At 36.1% G+C, this 21,312-nt stretch overlaps 4 protein-coding genes across 5 annotated transcripts; 1 reads left to right on the top strand and 3 right to left on the bottom strand.

Annotated features, from left to right (window-relative positions):
• Positions 1-1,526: 1,526 nt before the first annotated feature.
• Positions 1,527-10,590, bottom strand: LOC108209132 (uncharacterized). Of its 2 annotated transcripts, none has more exons than XM_017379886.2 (9): positions 9,678-10,590; positions 8,126-8,314; positions 7,336-7,428; positions 7,052-7,234; positions 6,855-6,957; positions 6,574-6,759; positions 3,840-6,337; positions 2,199-2,800; positions 1,527-2,039 (listed from the first exon to the last, which is right to left on the bottom strand). In XM_017379886.2, exons 1-9 carry the CDS (start codon positions 9,903-9,905, stop codon positions 2,030-2,032), a joined length of 4,092 nt encoding a protein of 1,363 aa, XP_017235375.1. In that variant the 5' UTR covers positions 9,906-10,590; the 3' UTR covers positions 1,527-2,029. The 2 variants fall into 2 exon arrangements, with proteins under 2 accessions (XP_017235375.1, XP_017235376.1); XM_017379887.2 differs by having other exon boundaries at positions 1,896-2,039; positions 2,199-2,797; positions 9,678-10,048.
• Positions 10,591-12,183: 1,593 nt separating this feature from the next.
• On the top strand, positions 12,184-13,568 carry LOC108209755 (abscisic acid receptor PYL9). Its single transcript, XM_017380835.2, has 3 exons — positions 12,184-12,424; positions 12,720-12,935; positions 13,078-13,568. Exons 1-3 carry the CDS (start codon positions 12,317-12,319, stop codon positions 13,282-13,284), a joined length of 531 nt encoding a protein of 176 aa, XP_017236324.1. The 5' UTR covers positions 12,184-12,316; the 3' UTR covers positions 13,285-13,568.
• Positions 13,569-13,603: 35 nt separating this feature from the next.
• LOC108209754 (pentatricopeptide repeat-containing protein At4g01030, mitochondrial) lies at positions 13,604-16,690 on the bottom strand. Its single transcript, XM_017380834.2, has one exon. It carries the CDS (start codon positions 16,565-16,567, stop codon positions 13,742-13,744), a length of 2,826 nt encoding a protein of 941 aa, XP_017236323.1. The 5' UTR covers positions 16,568-16,690; the 3' UTR covers positions 13,604-13,741.
• A 1,908-nt stretch (positions 16,691-18,598) lies between these two features.
• On the bottom strand, positions 18,599-20,757 carry LOC108210223 (protein WHAT'S THIS FACTOR 1 homolog, chloroplastic). The gene has a single exon (XM_017381521.2). It carries the CDS (start codon positions 20,508-20,510, stop codon positions 18,966-18,968), a length of 1,545 nt encoding a protein of 514 aa, XP_017237010.1. The 5' UTR covers positions 20,511-20,757; the 3' UTR covers positions 18,599-18,965.
• Between the last annotated feature and the right edge of the window lie 555 nt (positions 20,758-21,312).

Below are 21,312 nucleotides of genomic sequence, written 5' to 3'. Positions count from 1 at the left end.
TTACGTTTCCCGTTTGATATGTTGGAATTGTTCATGACATGAGACAAATTATTAAATTTACGCGTAATTTATAAGATCACATAATATAATCATGAGTGATATTGTTGGATTTGTATTCATGAGTACTTTAATACGGTGAAACTTTATATTTATTATTAATATAAAATTAAAGATATTAATAATTAAAAGTATGTGTTGATAAAGGTGATAAAGATGGACGGAAATACCCGAGAACTATAACAAACAAGTTCTCTAAGAGTTTTGTTTTTGTTTTACAAAAGGTCTAATGATTCATGTTTGTATAGAATGATCAAATTAGTAATTTGGCATTTAATATAATTTTCTTAAATAGTAAAACCAATATCACTCTGTCAATTGAAAGTTGGTTAATATTATTTGAAAATTGCTACAATGTGATGTAAGGACAGGAAAAAAAATAATTAATATCTCCAAACAGAAGTGGTGGAAAAGTGGTATATATATGCCATTATTAATGTAAGAAGAGTTAATTACACTTTGTAACTCCTAATTTTGCTCCAAACGCAATTTAGTATCTGAACTTTAAAACGTGTCAATATGCACCTTATATTTAACATTCTCGTGCAAGTTGTAACTCATAGTCACTATTCCGTCCAATCGACCGTTAACTTTAACTGTTTAAGAGATAACAGTGTGTATATTAGTTTCCAACAGCTACTTTATCCCCTGTGACCTCTCAAAAATTATGTATTATATTTTGAAATTATTTTAAAACATACACAACGATGTAAAAAAAATTTAAAATAATTTTTAAAATATATATCTAGATTTAAAATTTATAAAATAAGTTACATCGTTTATGTAAAAAAAAATTCAGATTCTAAGTCTAGATACATATTTTAAAATTAGATTTAGAATCTGAATTTTTGTTTTACATAAACGATGTAACTTATTTTAAAATTTTAAAATAAATACATAATTTAAAATTTATTTTAATTTTTTTAACATCGTTGTGTGTGTTCAGAAATAATTTCAAAATATAATACATAATTTTTGAGGGATTACATGAGGTAAAGTAGTTGTTGGAAACTAATATACACATTGTTATCTTTCAAACAGTTAAACTTAACGGCATATATGGACGGAATATTGACCAGGGGTTACAACTTGCACGGGAATGTTAATTGTAGGGTGCATATTGCCACGTTTTAAAATTCAGGTACTAAACTGCGTTTGGAGCAAACCTAAGAGTTACAAAGTGCAATGTAAGAATGGGAATTTGCCGAGTGTATGCTTCTAGAAAATAACATAAGCGTGGAAGTGAAATCTTTGACGTGGAAGGGAAATCTTTGACATGATATTCGTCCTTTCTAATCGTCTAAACTAAACATCGACACTTGACGTACTCCAGCATCTTTTCCTTGCTTTTAGCACATCTACAACTAACTATTTTCATTCTGACATTAATACTCTGTACTTTTATTATCTAAACCAGCCGCAGGTATGCAAAAACTGAAAGGAAAGCAAAAACCAAAAAGATCAAGGCAGAAGAGTCAATGTCTGTATGTTTGGTTAACATTATAACGTCTAACAAAGTTGGTACAATATCAAGTAATATAAAATTCCCTCTTGCCATGATCTTTGCAAGAATGCAAGGTCACCCAGCCAATTAACAGATCATGACATGTTAAAAGCTTGAAATCTTCATCTTGGGAGCTACTTCCATTAACTTTTACAATGTGTAAAGCCTACGACAAAATAAGAAAATAAAACCGAATCTGATCTAGCTAGTCCCGGATAGGGCTGTTTTCAGTTAGATGACTAGTAGTTTACACAGGAACAAGCCGGAAAGGCCATCTTGCACAAACAAACACTTGGGATGATCATGCAGATACCACCCACATTGTTTGACATGCTAGCATGGTGACGACAAAATCGAACCTGGCAAGGGTCGAGGATGATCTGTAAATCTGATAAATAGTGTGGGAAGCACTTGTTGCAGACCCTAATTTCAACCAATAGCCCTCTTGTCGCTTAATTGGTGGAGTAATCAAACCCTCCTTTAAACATGATACATTGGCCAGGAAAATAATAAATGGAAAATTAAAATTATTGTTATATAAGTGAAGAGCAGAAATAAAGATTGTTTAAGATGTAGTACCATATATCATGCTATCAGCAAAGCATTTTACCTATCTACCAAAAACAAAATCACTTACCTAAAATGATGGGGAGAGGAAGGCTGATCTGGGGAGGAGTAATGTGCAGACCGTCCCTGTAACCTATGTTCGTCAAATGCTTCCGCTTCCCTACTTGCCTCACTTGAGTATTGTTCGTTCATACCTGAGAAACCCACCTGGCCTAATGAACCAAACTCTACCTGTTCAGCAGCTGGACCATAGTTTGGATTGTGATCATATGGATACAACATTACAAGAGATTGACCAGTTGGCCCATTAGATGACAATCCGCTACCGTTAGGGTTCACAGCTGGAACAGAATACATCCCATATGTGACATTTGGCAGACCAGCTTGAGGGGAGTTGGTGTAAAATGGACCATTTTGCGTCTGGTATGAAGAAAATGTGTCATGCCTGTATGAATTCCATGATCTATCAGGTCGGCTTTCACTGGCGGCAGCAGCTGGTCTGTAAATCCTTGAGTTTGATCTCTCATTTTGGTTGCGATTGTGGTTGCGGCCAGGGGCTCGTGATTTTGAAACATTCCAGTTTCCTTCTCTGTCACCATTGTTTTCACTTCTGTCATGGCTGTAGTTTCCCCTTCTAGTGCCTGAAGAATATCGATCCCTACCAGAAACCTTCTAAACACATTTGGAAGTATATCAAATCTTAAGTGTTTTAAGTAGTTAGAGCGAAATCATATGAAAGTATGAAAGAGATAGTAACAAGCATATCCCTTAATTCCAACATACAAATACTTGAAGCACAAAATACTCATGTTTTCACATATTAGTATTCGTTCTCATTATCTACCTTAGAACAATCAGACCTCATATATACAAAGATAATTTAGAGGAGTATGGTGAAACAGAACTAACGAGCCATATTGTAGCAGAAATAACTATGCCTACACCCAATTTGAGAATCACAATATTAGGTATAAGAAATCCACGGACACCATAAAAACCAAAAAAAAAATGGAGAAAAAGGTAAATATACGGCAGGCAATGACAAGGCTTTAGCTAGCTTGCAACATCCACAGATCTTGTTCTTACTTGTTCATAAGTTAATGCACTTATGATTTGCATTTTCTATTAGATAACTTATTTTCTGCAGGATAATATTTTGGTCAATCCATAGGTACGTGAAGCAATTTATAGTTCATGTCGATCATCTGGAGTGATTTTAACTGCAAAAAATGTAGTCATTCTCGTGATCTCAGATGCTAATGGCATGCCTTGTACAGTTGTACATCAAACAACATAAGAAAAAATAAAGTATAGGTCTCTACGCTCTACCAATTTCATCAAGTTCTAAGAATTTGAAATGACAGACAAACCATCAATAAGATGGATGATACAAATCATATAGGCAAGGAAATCACCAAATACAGCTATTTTATACATCTGCTAATCTTAAAAACAGTTCTATTGGCTGTAGCTGTGACTAATTTTAAACACCTGATAAATCAGAAAATTGCAGTATTAAATAGTTCTGTGGAGGTGGAAACTTTAGTCCTGCATGCTATCTTAAGCCAAAAAAGGGTAAAAATTGGCAAAAGGCGCATATATGTAGAAAGAAACCTAGCATTAGCTACACCTTCACTAACAAATCTAAACCGGGATGGCAGAAAACATATTAGTGAGAAAGTAGAAAGGGCTTCAAGAAAAAGTATCTTACAGGATTTGGCAGATAAGTTCCAGTACCACTACGATATCTAGGTATATCTTCACCATACCGCTGATATACATTGGGAGGTCTACCAGATACAGGCTGAATAGGGGAAACGGGAACAAGACGAGGTCCATAATTCATGATCTGAGTGAAACCATTCATATTGCCTGAAAGGGGTCTTCCTGGACCATCCCATGGAACACGTCCCTGAAGATACATGGGTGGCACCATCACAGATGAAGGATAAGCTAGAGGACTGGGGGACCGTGGATTTTGGCAAAGTCGTCCAAATTGCAAATTTTGCCAATGGCTCGCAAAGTCACTGTTGAGAATGTCAGATTTCTGTTCAATAGATGTGTCAGTATTAGCAATCCTCTGTAACGAATCTACATTAGTTGGATTCATAGATTGGTCATGTCCTTCTGATACATCAAATTTCTGAGCAGGATCATTATTCTCAAGACCTTCCATGCCATAATGACTTGTTGATGCGGCAGAAGCTCCAGCATCAGGTGGAACATTATACACCGGAAGCACCGTAACAAATGGCACTGGAGGCCCAGTTGGGTAAAATGCAAAGGGAACAGCCCCAGAGTTCTCCATCATTCTTTGCCGAGAACTAAAGATCATGGGAGGCATGGGGACCATCACCTCAGAACCACTTGTTTGAGCTGATTCATAGTCAGGCATGTGAGGCCTCACCATATGTAAAGAAGGAATTGATTGCATTTCGGAACTTCTTTCGGCAAATTCGTTGCTTGTGATTGTCTGGCGATTGCGATTCCAATCCTGGTTATTTTCCTCATGCTGATCAGACACATGTTCGGACATGATCTTACCTTTTCCATGCATAGTAGATGACTCAGAAACTATTTTCTTTCCCCTCTTTTCTCTTGTTGACTTTATGACCTTTGGAGACGGTTCCTCCCAGGAACTCTCAGAAGAAGTTTTGCTTATAAGGGAACTACTGTGAGCAGCAGAAGAAAATTTTGAACTTGTTGTTCTCTCATCAGAATATACCTCGCTTTCTCTGTTTTGTTCAAACTGGAAACTATCTAGAAGATCATCCTGCAGTGAACCATGCTTTTCCTTTCTATAATTATGCTGACCTCTCGTTGAACTTCCAGGAACTCTTGACCGAGATGACGGAATAAAGTTAGCACTAGAAGAGGTTGACTGTGGTTTATCATCTGTACGAAGCACTTCAACGTTTCCTATATCAAAGTCAAAATCTCCAGTGGACCCTATATCCCGCTCCTGCCAGTAATCATGATCAGCCTCCCCAGGCTTCATTTCGGTAGAGCTAATATTCTCATTACCTGGATCATTAGGATCTTCTATGTTTGTCGGCAATCTTATGCCAGAGAAGTAATGGCTTAATTGTGGAGAAACAAAACCATGAGCAAATTGCATACTCGAAAATGAATGATCTATCAGGGGAAAGTTGGCTGGAAGCGTTCCAGCAAAATTTCTCTGAGCATACCCAATTGAAGCCAACACGGAAGGCGGGACTGGATAAGGTAGGTGACCTGCAGCTAAATTCAGTGGCACATGAACCTGGCCATTATAACCATTAATGGTAGAAGATGCCATCATGTTCACAATATCTTGTTGTTCTTGATGCATATCATGCATACCAACTGCAGTAGAAGGATCTTCAGCCATGTCTCGGGATCCTGATTCGGGTTGATGATTACTTGGAGCGCTGTTAAAGGAAGCATCCGGATCTGGCGTTTGATGAAATGCGGTATGCCTAACAGATGAAGGGTCATCATTCACAGATTGACCACTATGGCTTGGTGCAAGATCAGGTTCAGGGTTTTTCCTGTTCCGCTGATAACTATTAATATAAGTACTTGACTCAGTAGCAGTCCCCTGGGTCTTAGAATTATCTGGAACTCTTGCCTGCCTGCTTTGAGAATAAAGGTCGCCATAAGTGTCAGTAAGTTCAGGACTTGAGCGAGTTCTTGCAAAAAGAAACCTCCCCTGAATATCATTTAACAGGTGTTGAGATTGCAAATTTCTTTGACCTTTATCAGTACTTGTGGCCTGGTTTGAACTAATTTGTCTAATGATCTGATTTGATATTCTTTTGCTATTTAAGTTTCCTTGACGCTTTTGGCTTTCACCACGAGAAGTTTCAGACACATCGCTGGCCCCAGATATGCTATCTGAGGAAATGTTACCATGTTGAGAGGAAACACCATACAAACTAGTTCTCTCAACCTTAGAATCCAGAACAGAGGAACTACTCTTCACTTTGTTGCTACTTAATCTTTCCTTAGAATTGACAGAACCAGGCACATTACCTGGGGTTGGCGACCTCAAACTCAATATATTATTAGCCTCTGGTGCATCAGGCCGAATACCACTGCCATGTCTCTCCCATGTATTCATAAAAAACTGATTGAGTTCCAAAACTATGCTTTCACTGGGGCACTCAAGTAATCTTGCCAGTTTTTTAGCACCAAGCGCAAATGCACTGCGTATCCTGTAAAAGTTACCTGGTAATACAATCAAAGTTAACAAGTAGTGAGATATAACCATAAATGACCAAGTACACATGCTGCAATTATCACAAAAGAAGCCAAAAAATATGCAACAGATAAAATTCCATATAAAGAGAAAGAAATACGTCGAAAAATAAACCTTTGCAGTCATGTAAAGTTGTAAACCAATTTGGCCGGAACACTTTATTAGATATAAATAGATAATAAGGAAGATGTTGTGTAGTGATTACCTTTACTAACACTACGTCCAAGATTGTTGTTTACACGTAAAGGATCGATTACATTAAAATACTTTGAAATAAATGGCTGTCCCTGGTTGTCCTGACCACCCGGGAAAACAGCATAGACAGAGCTACAAGCATCAAGAAACAATTTGCTCAGAAGCAACTCTCCTCCATCTTTTCTAGGAGTTTCAGCTGTAAAAGGGTAATGTGATATATGAGCACTACTCAATCATTGAAGTTTCATAGAGGATCAGTTGCTATAGATAGTGAAAAAAGTAAATAATTACCAGTCACGTCTGGAAGTGAACTGATGGATACAGGACCCCATAAGCTAACACAAAAATTATCCCAGTCAAAATTGCTAAAGAACTCCAGAAATCGGTAAAGCACCTACAACAAAAAGACAACCTTTATACAAAAGTTCGAAAAAACCAGGAGAAAGAAAAGAAATAGATAAGAACCACACAAAATATAAGTATAACACCTCGAGTGGTCCGGCAAAGGAATTGTTAAAAACGTGAAATATATAGAGAACCAAGGTTTCTAACGCATATGTTGATATAAGCCCATGATGAGCACCGAGTATTCGGCTCTCATAGTAGCACCATGCTTTAATTAGTATAATGCTGCGCTTGAATAAATGATTCTGATTTATCAGATGATCAACCTACAGGAAAAATTATTCCTGTTACAGCATATATGATATGTTCACACTATGTACATTCAAGCTTGAAAATTTTTTAAAAAGGTTCCGAAGAACCTACTAACCTCCTCAAGGAAGCAAAGGGTGCATAATCCGCCAACCTGGTTAAAGGATATGTCTACTACAATATTCTCCACAAGACACTTGATTATCTTGACCTACAATCATAAGAATTATAAAAAATGCTAAGTAATAATGGAATGCTCAGGATAAAGGTGAAAGACATGAGCAATGGTCGATTATGTTCAAATCATCTGCCAAAAGAACCTATAATATCTAGTGCATAACTTCTAAGATGATAATACTACCAGTTAGAAGTAGAGTTTATTACCATTGTGCGAGACACGATTAGCACTAGTTTCTTAAGTATCTTAAAGTAGAAGTGTTGTCAGCATATTAATAGACTTCTTACTTGTTAAATGTGTTGGTAACGTTTGCTTTTGGCCCTGTTTGACAGTTAGAGGTTTGGGTCATATTAAAGGTTTGATCATGTAATTCATCTAATATTGGTGTTTGGTAGTTAGCGGATTGAAATACAACTATCTTGGAACTACAAGTTCCTCTGTCTAATTTTAAAATCATCAAACCAAACAAAGAAACCATTTATGTTAAACGGGACTTGTGGTTACGTAGATAGGTTACATCAAAACTCACAAGGTCCTAATTATTTCGAGTAACAAAAACTTTGCAGGGTAAACATATCCTCTGATTGAGAACTGCCAAATAAACAACATGAGTTGTCCAAGATGATTCTTAAGTTACAGATTATAATTTAGTATTACATATTAAATGAAAGAGGCTGATATAAAGTCAATCTATGTATAGGAATAAGGATAAGAATGATAAGGGACTTACTTCAGCCTGGATGTACTGAACTTCCTTCACTCGAAATTCAGCATTATCATCCTTCTCCTCACTCTCAAGCATATCACGAACCTGAGTAGCCCATGTATCTTTTAAATTTTGATTGTTAGTGAAGGTTGTCAAGTCAATGTCTCCATCAGGTAAGTAGGTCTTGAGGGGCACCGATCCAAAAGTGAATACCTATAAGCAATGTAATCAGCAAGTATTTTTAGAAGTGCTATCATGACTGACAAAATATATGACCCTGAAATAGGCAGTACAATTTATATGCTTCACTGATAACAGTGGCTTATCAGGTTTATTTAAAAAAAAACCTTCAGCAACACTGCAATTGAGACCATTGCGCAGAATGGTAACTTGCAGTGATGCATATACTTAGACCTGGCAATATAGGTCCAAAACCATATATCCAGTCCAAACCAAATCAATTTTTATAATTTGGCCCAACAAAAAGTCACATACTTTTTTTGGATTTGGTTGGTTTTAAAATCACTTTTTTTATCCAAAATATGGACCAAATATATGATATCCATATTTCAAAGATGCTTGATCACTGTAGCAATACTCTGTTCAGCTCCTGCAAATGATGTATTTTGTTGACGGGATCATATATTTTGCGTTACATAGAGAAACTTACAAAGCCATCTTGACCTTAGGTTTTCATGGGAGAACCAATTTTTATTATTTTGATACTCCAAATGTGTAAATCCAATTGGTTTATAGATGCAATTATTTGCGTTCGTTATGGACTTATGGTTCCCATTGTTATTTGCGTTTTTAAACCGAATCAATACATGATTTTATTTTATTTTTGAAAAGCGAGCTACTTATATCTGTTGTCGGGATGAAATGCAGCGTGCAGCGCCTTTTGGTGCTTTCTCCAACTGTTGCACTCTTGTTTTTAACACAAATATGGATATCCATATTTTAATCCATAACCATATAAAACCAAACCAAATCATATCCATATTTGATATAATATAGTTAATACATGGTTTTGGTTCATAAACCGGTCCAAATCCATATTAATTAACCAAAATTAGTCCAAAACCATATTCTGACAGGTCTACATATACTATGTTCTGGTCAATCTCAGTCGTGTTTCATATCACAATCATATTTTTACCTATTCGTTAGTCAAAATGTCTGTCATTATTACATCACTATACTTTATGATGTGTTGAAATGTTATCATACCTGGCCCAAGTTTACAGATTGAACAAAGATAACACTAAAAAATGTATTGAGGCAACTAAATTTAAGCTTCCAGAACATGTTTGATTGAGTATACCATCATAAGCAAAGAATATTCATAATTCACCAATGGCACTGCCATTGTACCACATACATCAGACAAAATGGTAACAGATCAAAAGTAGAAATTCACTAATTGCTATATTATTTCCGGAACTAAAAGTCTGAACGCAGAATAAGCTGAGGACAGGATATTACTGCATCATAAACATAAAGAGCACACCAGGAGTAGCAAAAACATTAAATTTTTCAAATTATGTAGTAACTGTAAAAAGAGGAAGAAAACAACCTGGCATGGAAAACACTTCATTATGAGTCGTTGCACATAGTCTGCAACAGCGTTTCTACGTTGTTCAGAAGGTTGGTTGGGCTGTATACGAGAAATAAGCTCTGCAGTTCTCTCCTCGGCCTTTAACCATCTATCAGATTCAAGTAGATGAATCAATGGACCTGCATTGGGCAACAGGCCATTGGGAAAAATGCCACTTGGCTGCACCCAATTCTCATTTTCGCCCATACAAAGCTATGAAAAGTATACCAAATTACAGTAATTGGAACTAGATTATATAAACCAAGCAATTATATGAACCAAACAAAACAGCGAGAGGATTCAACTAATCACTAAACCCGTCAAAAGCTCCTCGAGGCCAGAAGGATAAGGAAGCTTGTGTCTTAGAAGAAGAAAAGAATGGTTTGACTAGAAATCAAAATAGGCAAGAAAACCCTAAGGAAGAAAAAGAGAGTAAAGGTGCAGCCTTTATCTCAGACAAGGAATACATACAAGACAGGAAGGCGAAAATCCCAAGTTTTGATCATACCCAACAACAATACATGTGATATAACACAATCCAAACAAAAAAGGGTCTGGAAAAAACCTGGATTCGGATTATGATAACCGCCCAGAAAAAGCAGGACAATGTCAAGAAATAAGCAAAGTGGGTGGGATCCCAAGAGCATGTATGGAGAGATTAAATGAGGAGATAAGAGAACAAAGGGGTTAAAGTTGTGATTATTGGCTTCAAATGAATGATGTTGTGTTGTGTATGTATACGCCGATTGTTTGGGAAATGACCATGGATGGATGACAGAATAGAAGAAGAATTGTTGGTGTTAACTGGAATCTGGAAATTGAAAACAAAAACAATACAAAGAAGAAGACGAAGAATTTGGGATTGATTACTGCTTTTTGTTGTTGAAATAATAAGGAGGGATTTTATTTCTTTTCTACAAATAATAATGGAAATGTAATTGATTAATGTTTGACGAATCCAAGGACGAGTTTCTGTTTCTTCAATATTGTGTCAAACGAGCCCTAGATATTACTAGTATATGTCATATATATTCACCCTTCTCTTGTCTTTTTTATCTTCATGCAACAGGCCTCTTGCTTATTTGCTCCCTCTGCTCTTTATTCCCGTAACAAACAAGATTTTGTTTTCTGTGTATGCAACACGGAATTGTTCGGACATAGATTACTAATCTAAAATTTAAAATACAAATTCGGAAATATGATCCATTCCAATTATGATATTATTATTATTATTATTATTATACACCATCATTTACTCGGATTTGAATATCATTGTCCATTGATCTTGGTCTCATTGATTTCGAACAAACTGATGGACAAAAATCAAAATTTGGCGCCACCCCGTATGTTCCATCTTGACTCATCTCGAATTCTATTTTCCTATCTAATAAATCTTCTCATTTACATTCTATATATATTTATTTTTGTTTATTTGTCTCGTTTTATTGAATTCACCCCGTATGTTCCATCTTGACTCATCTCGAATTCTATTTTCCTATCCAATAAATCTTCTCATTTACATTCTATATATATTTATTTTTGTTTATTTGTCTCGTTTTATTGAATTTTATTATTACTCCCTTAATTCGATACAATCAATTTTGTTTTAATAGATATAAATTCTTTGAAAGTAACAGTCTTATGCAATTATTCTTCCACTCCTATCATTTTTTATTTTATTAAAGATATATTTAAAAATGATTAAAAGGTAACAACATGAAAGATATACGTGTTTCAACGTCAGAAGTTTGACAATTTGTTGTATGTATCTTCATAACTTTTGCTCTGATGTCAAAAGAAAATTAAATATCTGTAATTTAGTACTTATAACAAATAGTTATATCTAGTAATATAAAATAAACCTTTATTTCAAAGTAAAATAAATAATTATATTAATCAAGTATTTTTGCCCACAATCTCTAATTTGTGTTGGTATATGTCTTTGAAAAAACTTTTTTTTTTGAAGTGAGTTCAATAATAGTGCTAAAAAAAAAATTGTTTATGCCAAATTTATCTTCGATGGTTGGAGATATACTTAATTATCCTTTATCTCATTATTTTAAATATAAATTCAAATTTTCAATCTAAATTTATGACAAGGATCCGCTACTTTTATTCATTGATGGAATCTCAATTATAGCTCAATTTAACTTTACTTTTATATTTAGAATAAACTACAACAATAGTGAACTTGTATATTCGGATCACTTTTTAATTGATGACTCTAAAATTTATTAAATAAGGACCTTAGTCATCCTGATAATATCACTTATTAATAATTTTAGTTTTCTTTAATTATTAGAATATAAAATACAAAATGTTGATGTAAATATAAAAGATAAAATGTGATGGCCATTTTGATAAATTATTACCAACAATTGGTGAGTACAAAAAAAAAAAAGAAGTATGATGTTATTTTACAATGGGAAGCAGATAATGAGGTAATTTATTTCCCACTCGTTGTAATGAAAAGAAAAGTTAGTTGAAAGTCAAGAGTGTCGCAAACCACACATATATCATCACAAACGCACATATCTCCTTTAATGCTCTCTCTTTATTCTCACCAAACCAGACCAGAAATTCTCTGAGTTGGCTTGTTGATAACAAAACAGAGATCGATGGATGCAGTTGAGGTAGTTAGCAGACACCACAAGCGTTTGCGTTCCCCCGCCGCTTCTCAGTGCTCTTCCTCTGTTGTCAAGCACATCAAAGCCCCTGTGGATATTGTAAGCTCCCGTTCCTAATTTTCTATATATAATTAAGGATCTTTCTAGTTTGTGTCCATGGGCACACACTAACAGTTACATTTTGATCAGGTGGAGGGTTTTGTAGGTCATGATTTTTGTGCATGCAGGGTCATGATTATTAATGAGATTTTAATCAATAGAAATCCTCTATCTAATCAAAAAGCGGTTGTTAGCGTGCACACACTAGAAAATCCGTATAATTAATTATTTTCGAAAAGAGATCGAGTTGTTGTTTAACAGCATTATAAGGTGGTATTTGTATCTTCTTCTTCAGGTGTGGTCACTCATCAGGAGGTTTGATCAACCTGAGAAGTACAAGCCCTTTGTTAGCAGGTGCATCGTCCTGGGGGACCTGATGATCGGGAGTGTTCGGGAGGTGAACGTCAAATCAGGTCTTCCCGCCACAACAAGCACCGAAAGATTGGAGCTTCTTGATGATACTCACCGCATCCTCGGAGTTGCCATTGTTGGCGGTGATCACAGACTTAAGGTACCCAACTTGTTTCTGACTTGGTAAATATATAAAAGTTACTTTTCACTTTCAAGCCATAAGCATCCTACTATTGATTTGAAGGAGTTGGCTTAACACCAAAATTTGCATCATATTTGTTGGATTCATATTGATTTTGCAGAACTATTCTTCAGTCATTACTGTCCATCCGGAAGTGATTGATGGTAGAGCTGGAACCCAAGTCATCGAATCATTTCTTGTGGATGTTCCTCAAGGCAACACTAAAGACGAAACTTGCTACTTCGTTGAGGCTCTCATCAACTGCAATCTCAAATCATTGGCTCAAGTCTCGGAGAGGATGGCGATGCAGGATCTGCTTAAAGTTTGATTAGGATGTGGCTTCAGATTTGAGTGGGATGGCCATGCTGGATCGTCCACAAGTCTGAGTCTGAGTGCATACATCATAAATATGGATTACTAGTGTATATTTGGAAAGCACTGATCTCTAGTGTGAGTGCATTATGTGCCTTGGTTTTATGTGGACTGTGGTTTTGTTTCCCAAGTCTTGTACGTACTACTTTACAGACTCAGTGGTGTAGTATTTTCTTTCAGCTGCTTATTTACAATTAAAAGGTTCTAATACTACACCGATAGATGATCTTTTGACATTAACCGCATCCAAATAATGATCATTTACCATAATGAAGTTGACTAGTGTAATTTCTTCCGAATTCTCAGTATTGATATCGAGTCTATTAGTTTATCACAAACGACATAATGGTATTCCGACTTAATAGTACTATTTTCTTTCTAACCAAACGTTTTTTCATATTACAAGGAGGGGTTCACCATAATTCATTGCAGGAACAGTTTCCATTGCTGAAATAGTGAAATCTGGCACCATCTTTCACAAAAATCTCCCGTCTTTTCAATAGCGAAATATATTTAGCTGTGGTATGGCAGTCGGAACACATTCTTGCGTTCTTGATCACCCTTATAGGCACAAAGCTTTTACTCTTCATCAGTCCATATGTAATGGCCAGTTTCTCCGTGTGAGCAAGCAGGATTTTCTCTTTCTCTTCCTCATCTACCTTCTGATGCACACATTTGGTATCTGCTACGTATCCCAACTCCTTTATTGCTGAAACCAGCTTATATAAATTATAATATATCCCCCCTTCATCAGGATGAGGCTTTCCTGTTGCACAAAACACATGGACCGTCTGATTTATTTCTATCCAGCTCCAAGCATTTCCTAATCCTACTCCGCCATCTTCCATTAACATTCTTACACGCTCCGCATCTTCTGCTCTCTTTAACATTACATACAAATGCATCATCATAACATAGTTAACAGGATTGGTTGGTTCTAATTTGAAGAGCTTATTTGCAGCAACCTCTGCAAGCTCAATATCATCAGGCCCTCGACAAGATCCAAGCAATGCCCCCCACACAGCAGCATCTGGTTTATATGGCATTGATTTCGTTAACTCCCAGGCTTCATCAGGATAACCACATTTCCCAAGAAGATCAACCATACATGAATAATGCTCAATCGAGGGCGCAATACCATAACGTGACTTCATATTATCAAATATTCTCCACCCTTCATTAAGTAAACCTGAAGCCTTACAACTTGACAAGAGGGCTGTAAAAGTTACAGCATCTGGCTGAAATCCCTCCTTCTGCATACTCCTAAAAAGGTACATCACCTGTTTTCCGAGGCTGTAAATGGCAAACCCCATCATCATGGAATTCCAAGTAGCTACTGTCTTGTTCTCAACTCTTTGGAATATGTTATAAGCAGTCTTTAAACTGCCACTTTTACTATACATGTCGACCAGGGTTGTCATGACGTATACATCTTCTATAAAACCATTCCTGATAGCTATTGAATGTATCTCTTTTCCTTTGTGTAACAAAGAAAGACCCGCACAAGCTTGAAGCAAACACAATACCGTGGTTGAGTTGGGCTTTATACCTTCTTTCTGCATCTCTACAAAGAACTCCAGGGCAGCCTTGTACTTTTCATTTTGTGAACATCCTGATATCAATGCAGTCCATGTAACAACATTAGGTGTGCACCCAGAAATTTTCATTCGACGGATAATATCCAGAGCTTCATCAATGTTTCCCCAGAAAGCATATCCAGACACCAGACTATTATATGTCACTATATCAGGTTTGATTCCTTCACTTTCCATACGCTTCAGTAGTTTCACAGCATCCTCAGATTGGCCCTTGAAAGAATATCCTGAGATTAATGAATTCCAAGCAAAAATATTTCTCCTACTCATACAATCAAAAACAGCCTGAGCATTGAGTAGGTCATTGTTCTTCACGTACATGTCTAGCATTGAAGTTCCAACACATATGTCATAATCTAAACCATTTCTTATTACATAACCATGAATTTCCTTTCCGAAATTCAAGATCTGTAATTCACTAATGGCTTGAAGAGCACTAATTATGGAGCTTGAGTTAGGCTTGAAACCAGACAACTGCATACTACATAAAATGCTCAAAACTTCTCTGTATGATCCATGAAGAAAATGACCTGACAAGAGACAATTCCAGGTTATAATGTCATGCTTTATGCCGGATTTTTCCATCTCAGAAAATAAACTCCAGGCCTCATCTAAATATCCGAGTGCACTATACCCCGAAATGATCGAGTTCCATGAAGATAAGTTTCTACTTTCCATCAAGTCAAAAACTTTTCTAGCTAATTCAAGTTCTTTGCTTTTGCAGTACATGCTAATTAGTGAATTGCATATAAGCAAGTTTGATTCCAGTGCTAGTCGTCGAATTACATACCCATGTATCTGTCTTCCTTGATGAAGGGCTTCAGTCCTTGAGCAAGCTTTCAAAACTTTAGCTAGTGTAAAGCTATTAGACTTGACATATGAAAATTGCATTTCCCTAAATAATCCTATAGCATGCTTCCATCTCTCACTCCTCAAATTTACCAAAACTATCTCATTCCACAGTTGGAAATTGCAGTCCGACGTCTCACTAAATACCAGATTAGCGCTGTGTATTCTCTCACATCTTCCATAGAAATTCATTAGAGCACATTTTATATAAACATCCAAATCAAAGCCTTTCTTGATCAAATATGCATGAACTTGCAATCCCAAGCATAGCTCTTTTAAATTTGCACATAGTTTCAATATCACAGTAAGGGATCCATCATCAAAGCTCACACCTTTGTGATGTAAAACACAGAAAACTTGAAGAATCTCAAAGGGGATTCCCCCTTTAATCTTAAATTCTTGAAGGAAACTGTTCCAGTAGAGGCAATTTCCAGGTGAATCGACAAGAAACAGCATAGCTGCTGAGCGAGGATCACCGAATGCCAAGTAAGATGTGACTAAAGATTGCATTTTTGCTCCTGAACTCCAATTTGCGGACATTTTTATGGTCTGGGCATGTTTTACTTTGACTGACAGTAAGGAATTGAGGTGCTTGAAATGATGAGAGAAACAGAAATTTGACGAAGAAAAAGAGGTTGGAGGAGACTTATCTGAAACATTGCTAAAGTTTAAACAGTTTGGTGGTGTTTTCTTGGCCAATGGGGTGTGAAAGATTAAGGCGTCTCCATGGAGTGATTGTGTCCCCAACTGCAACTGCTTTTCAAGAGGAGGAGGAGGAGAATAGAGGGTCTTCATCGGGTGTAATCAGAATTTGAGTGAAAAAAACTGGTAAGTATGTATAAGTTAATGCTTTTAAAAATATATTTAGTGGATAAGGTTTATCCTAACTAGATATGGTGGTGTCCGACTCGGTGCCGAGTTGACTCGGACCATCTCTGCTTCTCTTCTTCAGGGTCGTTGTTTTTACATATTTGAGTTATTCCTGTTTTTACATATTTGAGTTATTCCAGATTCATCTACTGGTTTTACTAAAAAGGCAAGCAGTTATATTTCAAGCATCTGCATACAAGTTTAGTTTACCATAGTTGACAACGATTCACAAGATTCAAATTACAACCAAATTCATATCATCCGGCAAGAATCAAAGTCATATCAAATCATCAGACAAAGAATCAGATAATCATCAAACTCAACATATGACTTGTAGTCCTGCGGGTTAAATGTGATCTTCTAACTGGATTAAACTTCTGATATCCTGTTACTGTCTCGGATAAAATACCTGCAGATCTGTAGATGATGCTAATGGCATGTTAGTAATAATAAAGAAACAGACAAAATTACCAAGAAGCCTCCTGATACTGTTATAGAAATTTCTGATACTGTTATAGCTCACACCTCCTGATACTGTTATAGAAATTTCTGACAGGGAGTGAGCAATGTAAACAAGGCGCAGGTTGTTAAATCTCTCTCGATAGCTCCTGGCTGCCTTCTGTGAAAAGCATACCAGAAGCCGTTGAGGGAGAGTCAACAACCAGTGGCTTGAGGATTTATCGTGTGACCTTGATTCTTTCCCTGTCGCAGGAGGCTAATGCCATATTTATAGTTCAAGAATCCCCTGTTGACACAAGATTTAGTGGGACCCTTGCTATGGTCACACTCATAACAAGGGCTAAGACACCTCCAATGCTTGATATGGTAGCCAATTTATATTGTTTAAGAGTTTATCTACTATACGTATAAAACTCAAACTACACTTGCTCGTCAATGCTTCAACATCACATGCAGAGCAAAGTGCGCAACATTAAAAAGAACATGATATGCCAAATTGAACAATATAAGGTTGATTCATTATTCGGTGGTTTACTCTATCGTTATGACAGTGCTACAAGGCACTATGACTAAGACCTGATCCACAAACATCCATCCAAACTAGGCAAACAACTTGGTTTACACAAAATGATGACCAGTACAGAGTTCCACAAAGAAAAAGCTTGCAGTATCTCTTTGTTTTTCTGCTCAACTTGTATTCACTAGAGACAGAGAAAAAGGTTCTCAAAAGAGTTCAATGTAAGAATTAACTTGGAACAAGTCTTGTGCATATTAGCCTTCTGTGCCAAGTGCCAACAAAGCACGGAACAGGGAAAAAAATAAAGGAAAAAAACACTTCATATTTAACATGATCTTCCCCTCACAAAAGATATTAGTTGTTGACTTGTTGTGGCATCAAAGATGGTTAAAAAATTAAATCTTGTGTTGAAGTCATTGTAAATTTAACTGCATTGCTTTCACCAGAACAAACGGAAGCACATCTAACAGTTGCGGGGGACTCTATGATACCTTTTTCGATATTTTGTTACAATATTAAATAAACAGTTGGCACATTATTATTATTACTACAGGAAAACTTTAAAAGAACAATCCTATACCTGCTAGAGCTAAGTAATATTCATATTCCAATATGGTTCCACCCCTACACGGAAGTAAACAATATATGCTAGTATCTTATGCATTAGAAGATGCTGCACATACTTTTGAAAATATCAATTCTCACTCAAAAGCCTCCCACTGGAGATCTATAAAGTATGTAGATTACAATTACAAACTCAAACTTATTCAGTGATAGTAACAGGGTTTTTACATAAGAACTGAATTAAATTGCATTAGAAAACATATATAATCATGTAAATGTAATAAAATCCAAGTGTGGAATAAACAAAGTGGAGGGATAAGCCCTGCCATCAAAGGCCTGGGTAAGATAATTGAATTGTTGGCCCTACAAGTTGTAATACATATGTGCCAATAATACCAAGAAATTTTGAAGGCATGTCGGATAATCACTGGTGCTTAATGATACATTGATAAATTCAGGTGGTGAATAGATGTGAATCTACACAGTTTTCTGGTATCGTGATCTAATACATGAGTACAGAAACTTCCACTCTGATGCAACAAAAGCAAATAAAACAACAATTATTATAAACACAATCTATTATCGAAGCATTTCATATGTTTGGCTAAAAAAAAAAAAAAGAACTAAGTTACAAGAATATGCCAAACCTCCAATACAACCAAATGTTTTCTTGATCCAAGGATAACAAATTCTTTAGGTAATCCAGCCCACATGGAAATGAGAACGACCTTCTGATGAAGCATGACCATTTGGTCCTTAAGACTATGCATGATATTATTGTATTTACCAGCGTTCTCTTGGACGACCATCAGGGAACATGGGAGCAAGAGCCTTGTCTTCATTCTTAGCTGAGGCAGCTCCCTCTTTAGCTTGTTTTCTTGGTCCAAGCTTCAAAGTTTTATCATCTTCATCAAAATCTGGTGGTATATCATCATCTTCATCCTCACTCCAATCATCATCATCCCCATCTTCACCGTCATCCCCACTCATTAAACCATCAATATCAGACCAGTCTCCATCTTCCACACCACTTCCATCCTCTTCCACGTCAGTTTCTTGATCCTCCCGAGTATCAGATCTTACATACCCCCTGACTCGTGGAACAGCAACAAGTGAACGGAGCTTCTCTTTAATAAGCAGCAATTTATTTTTCTCAACAAGATGAGAATCACGATATGCATCCCTAAGGAAAACAGAATCCCTATCCCCTTTCAGGGACACATAGAACATATCGGGGTGCCTTATCAGCATTCCTCTAAGCTGCTGGGAGAACCTGAACTCCTCTCTAAAATGAGTAAGATGATCCACCAGAGTTCTCTTTTCTACAGTGAGACTTAGCATCTCATGAACAACAGCACAAGCATGCTTTTCTTTCTCTGCTGTACCAGGCCTCAAAGCAGAGAAGTCGGAATAGGGTGATATAAAAGGCATGTCATTAAACTGATGAATCCTTCTCATTTCCCCTTTAGAAAGCTTAAGGCCTTTTGGTAAGTTTATTCTACTAAACTTTGGTGGTCTGTCAATAATCAAATCTTTCTCCGTTGACTCTCTTTCACGTTTTTCTTCTTCCTCAAGCTCAGCAGCAGTGACAGCAAGTTCAGGATCCCAATGAGTCAACTCCAAGGCCGGGCCTCGTCCAGTCTGAACAACCCTAAAATATTGTGGATATCGGTGACAAATGGTGTCTCGAAATTCCATAGGAAGGCCAAGATCAGTTTTCAAGTGGGCAATCTTCTCCAACAAAATTCTTTTATCCAAGGACATCATCAACAATTTCCTTAACTTAATAACCAGCAAACCCTCCATTTCATTTCTAACTTTCAATTCCTCCAAGTAAAGCTGCTCAGCCTCGGGTGTCAATTTGAAGTTGAGAGAATAAACCCCTTTTTCCTCGATCTCAAAAACTCTTGGAAATTTTTTAAGCAACGCAATAAAGCGTCTTTTCCGTTGAAGGCCCAATTCTCTCCTAAACCTACCCAAGTCACGAAGAGGCATTACCCGGTCTGGCTGACTAGCTAAAATCTTCTGGATCTTGAGGACTAATTTGAGCTTCTTATCTCTTTGGATAACATTATCAAAAGGGAGTTCTTTTCTCCTCTTGACAATCGCTCTAATAGGGGAAAACGGGACATGGGGCTTTGTAGATTGAATAAAATGATTGTCCAGAACCAAATGTGTACCTAAAAAGGTGGATTTCTGTGGCAGTTTTGCAAGAACCGAGACGCGTTTTGAAGTTTGAAGCAGGGAGGAATTGAATGAAAAAGAAAGAGGGAAAACAGTGACAGTTGGTGATGTTTTGGGAGAGAACTTGAACAAATTAGGTTCCATGTTGGATTATAAGTATAATAAGAGTAAATTAATAATCAAGCATCAGATAGAAAAAATAAATTGTGGGTGGAGATGCATATATCATGTATGTAAGTATGCAACTGAAGAAGATAGCAGACCTGGTGGATTGGATACAACGACGACGGACAAGGGTAGCGTTGAAGCAGCGACAACTTCTCTTCTGTTCTTCAGGGTTTATACATGGATAAACCCCTTTTCTGCTGCCGGATACTTGTGATTTGTTATCTTCTTTAATTTTATTGGGCCTCTCTACTCAAGTGTTTTATGAAAAAAAATATTTTAGTAAGATATTTGGATTTTTTTATAAAAAAAAAATTAATTCATGATTCACGAACTTATATATGTTTAGTTCAGAAATATATCAGAATTTAGAAGTATTTAATTAGAATTTAGATTATGATACAATTTTTGGGGTGTTGATGATATTTCATCACGATTTTAAATTATACTTAAAATTTTGATAATATTCAATTAGGAATATTTATGATTCATAAAAATCAAATTGTTGTGATAGATTTTTTTTTTGAATTTTATGAAATGATGAATATTTATGAGATTATTTAGTGTATTTTATATTTTAAAATCTCACCAAAATTTATGAAATTCCTAAGCATTTTGCTTAAATTCTAAATACTCATCAAATTTGATATTTTATTAGAGTCCACATAAAATCAAAATCATTTATAATTCATTAAAATTCATATATAATTTATTGGAATCTCAATATCCATTTTACCAGTATTTTGTAACAATACGAAACTGGAATATAATTTATTTCAAA

The sequence above is a fragment of the Daucus carota genome, chromosome 2 (assembly GCF_001625215.2).
Source record: "Daucus carota subsp. sativus chromosome 2, DH1 v3.0, whole genome shotgun sequence".
Taxonomy (NCBI): domain Eukaryota; kingdom Viridiplantae; phylum Streptophyta; class Magnoliopsida; order Apiales; family Apiaceae; genus Daucus; species Daucus carota.
This window is presented reverse-complemented; position numbering and strand designations above follow the sequence as displayed.

Excerpts from the sequence above, each read along its gene's own strand:
- LOC108209132 (XM_017379886.2), bottom strand. The coding sequence starts at position 9,905 with ATGGGCGAAAATGAGAATTGGGTGCAGCCAAGTGGCATTTTTCCCAAT. Across the intron at positions 7,235-7,335 it reads CCCTTTGCTTCCTTGAGGAG|GTTGATCATCTGATAAATCA; the intron begins GTTAGTAGGTTC and ends TTTTTCCTGTAG. Across the intron at positions 6,760-6,854 it reads TTCACTTCCAGACGTGACTG|CTGAAACTCCTAGAAAAGAT; the intron begins GTAATTATTTAC and ends ACCCTTTTACAG.
- LOC108209755 (XM_017380835.2), top strand. The coding sequence starts at position 12,317 with ATGGATGCAGTTGAGGTAGTTAGCAGACACCACAAGCGTTTGCGTTCC. Across the intron at positions 12,425-12,719 it reads TCAAAGCCCCTGTGGATATT|GTGTGGTCACTCATCAGGAG; the intron begins GTAAGCTCCCGT and ends CTTCTTCTTCAG. Across the intron at positions 12,936-13,077 it reads GCGGTGATCACAGACTTAAG|AACTATTCTTCAGTCATTAC; the intron begins GTACCCAACTTG and ends TTGATTTTGCAG.
- LOC108209754 (XM_017380834.2), bottom strand. The coding sequence starts at position 16,567 with ATGAAGACCCTCTATTCTCCTCCTCCTCCTCTTGAAAAGCAGTTGCAG.
- LOC108210223 (XM_017381521.2), bottom strand. The coding sequence starts at position 20,510 with ATGGAACCTAATTTGTTCAAGTTCTCTCCCAAAACATCACCAACTGTC.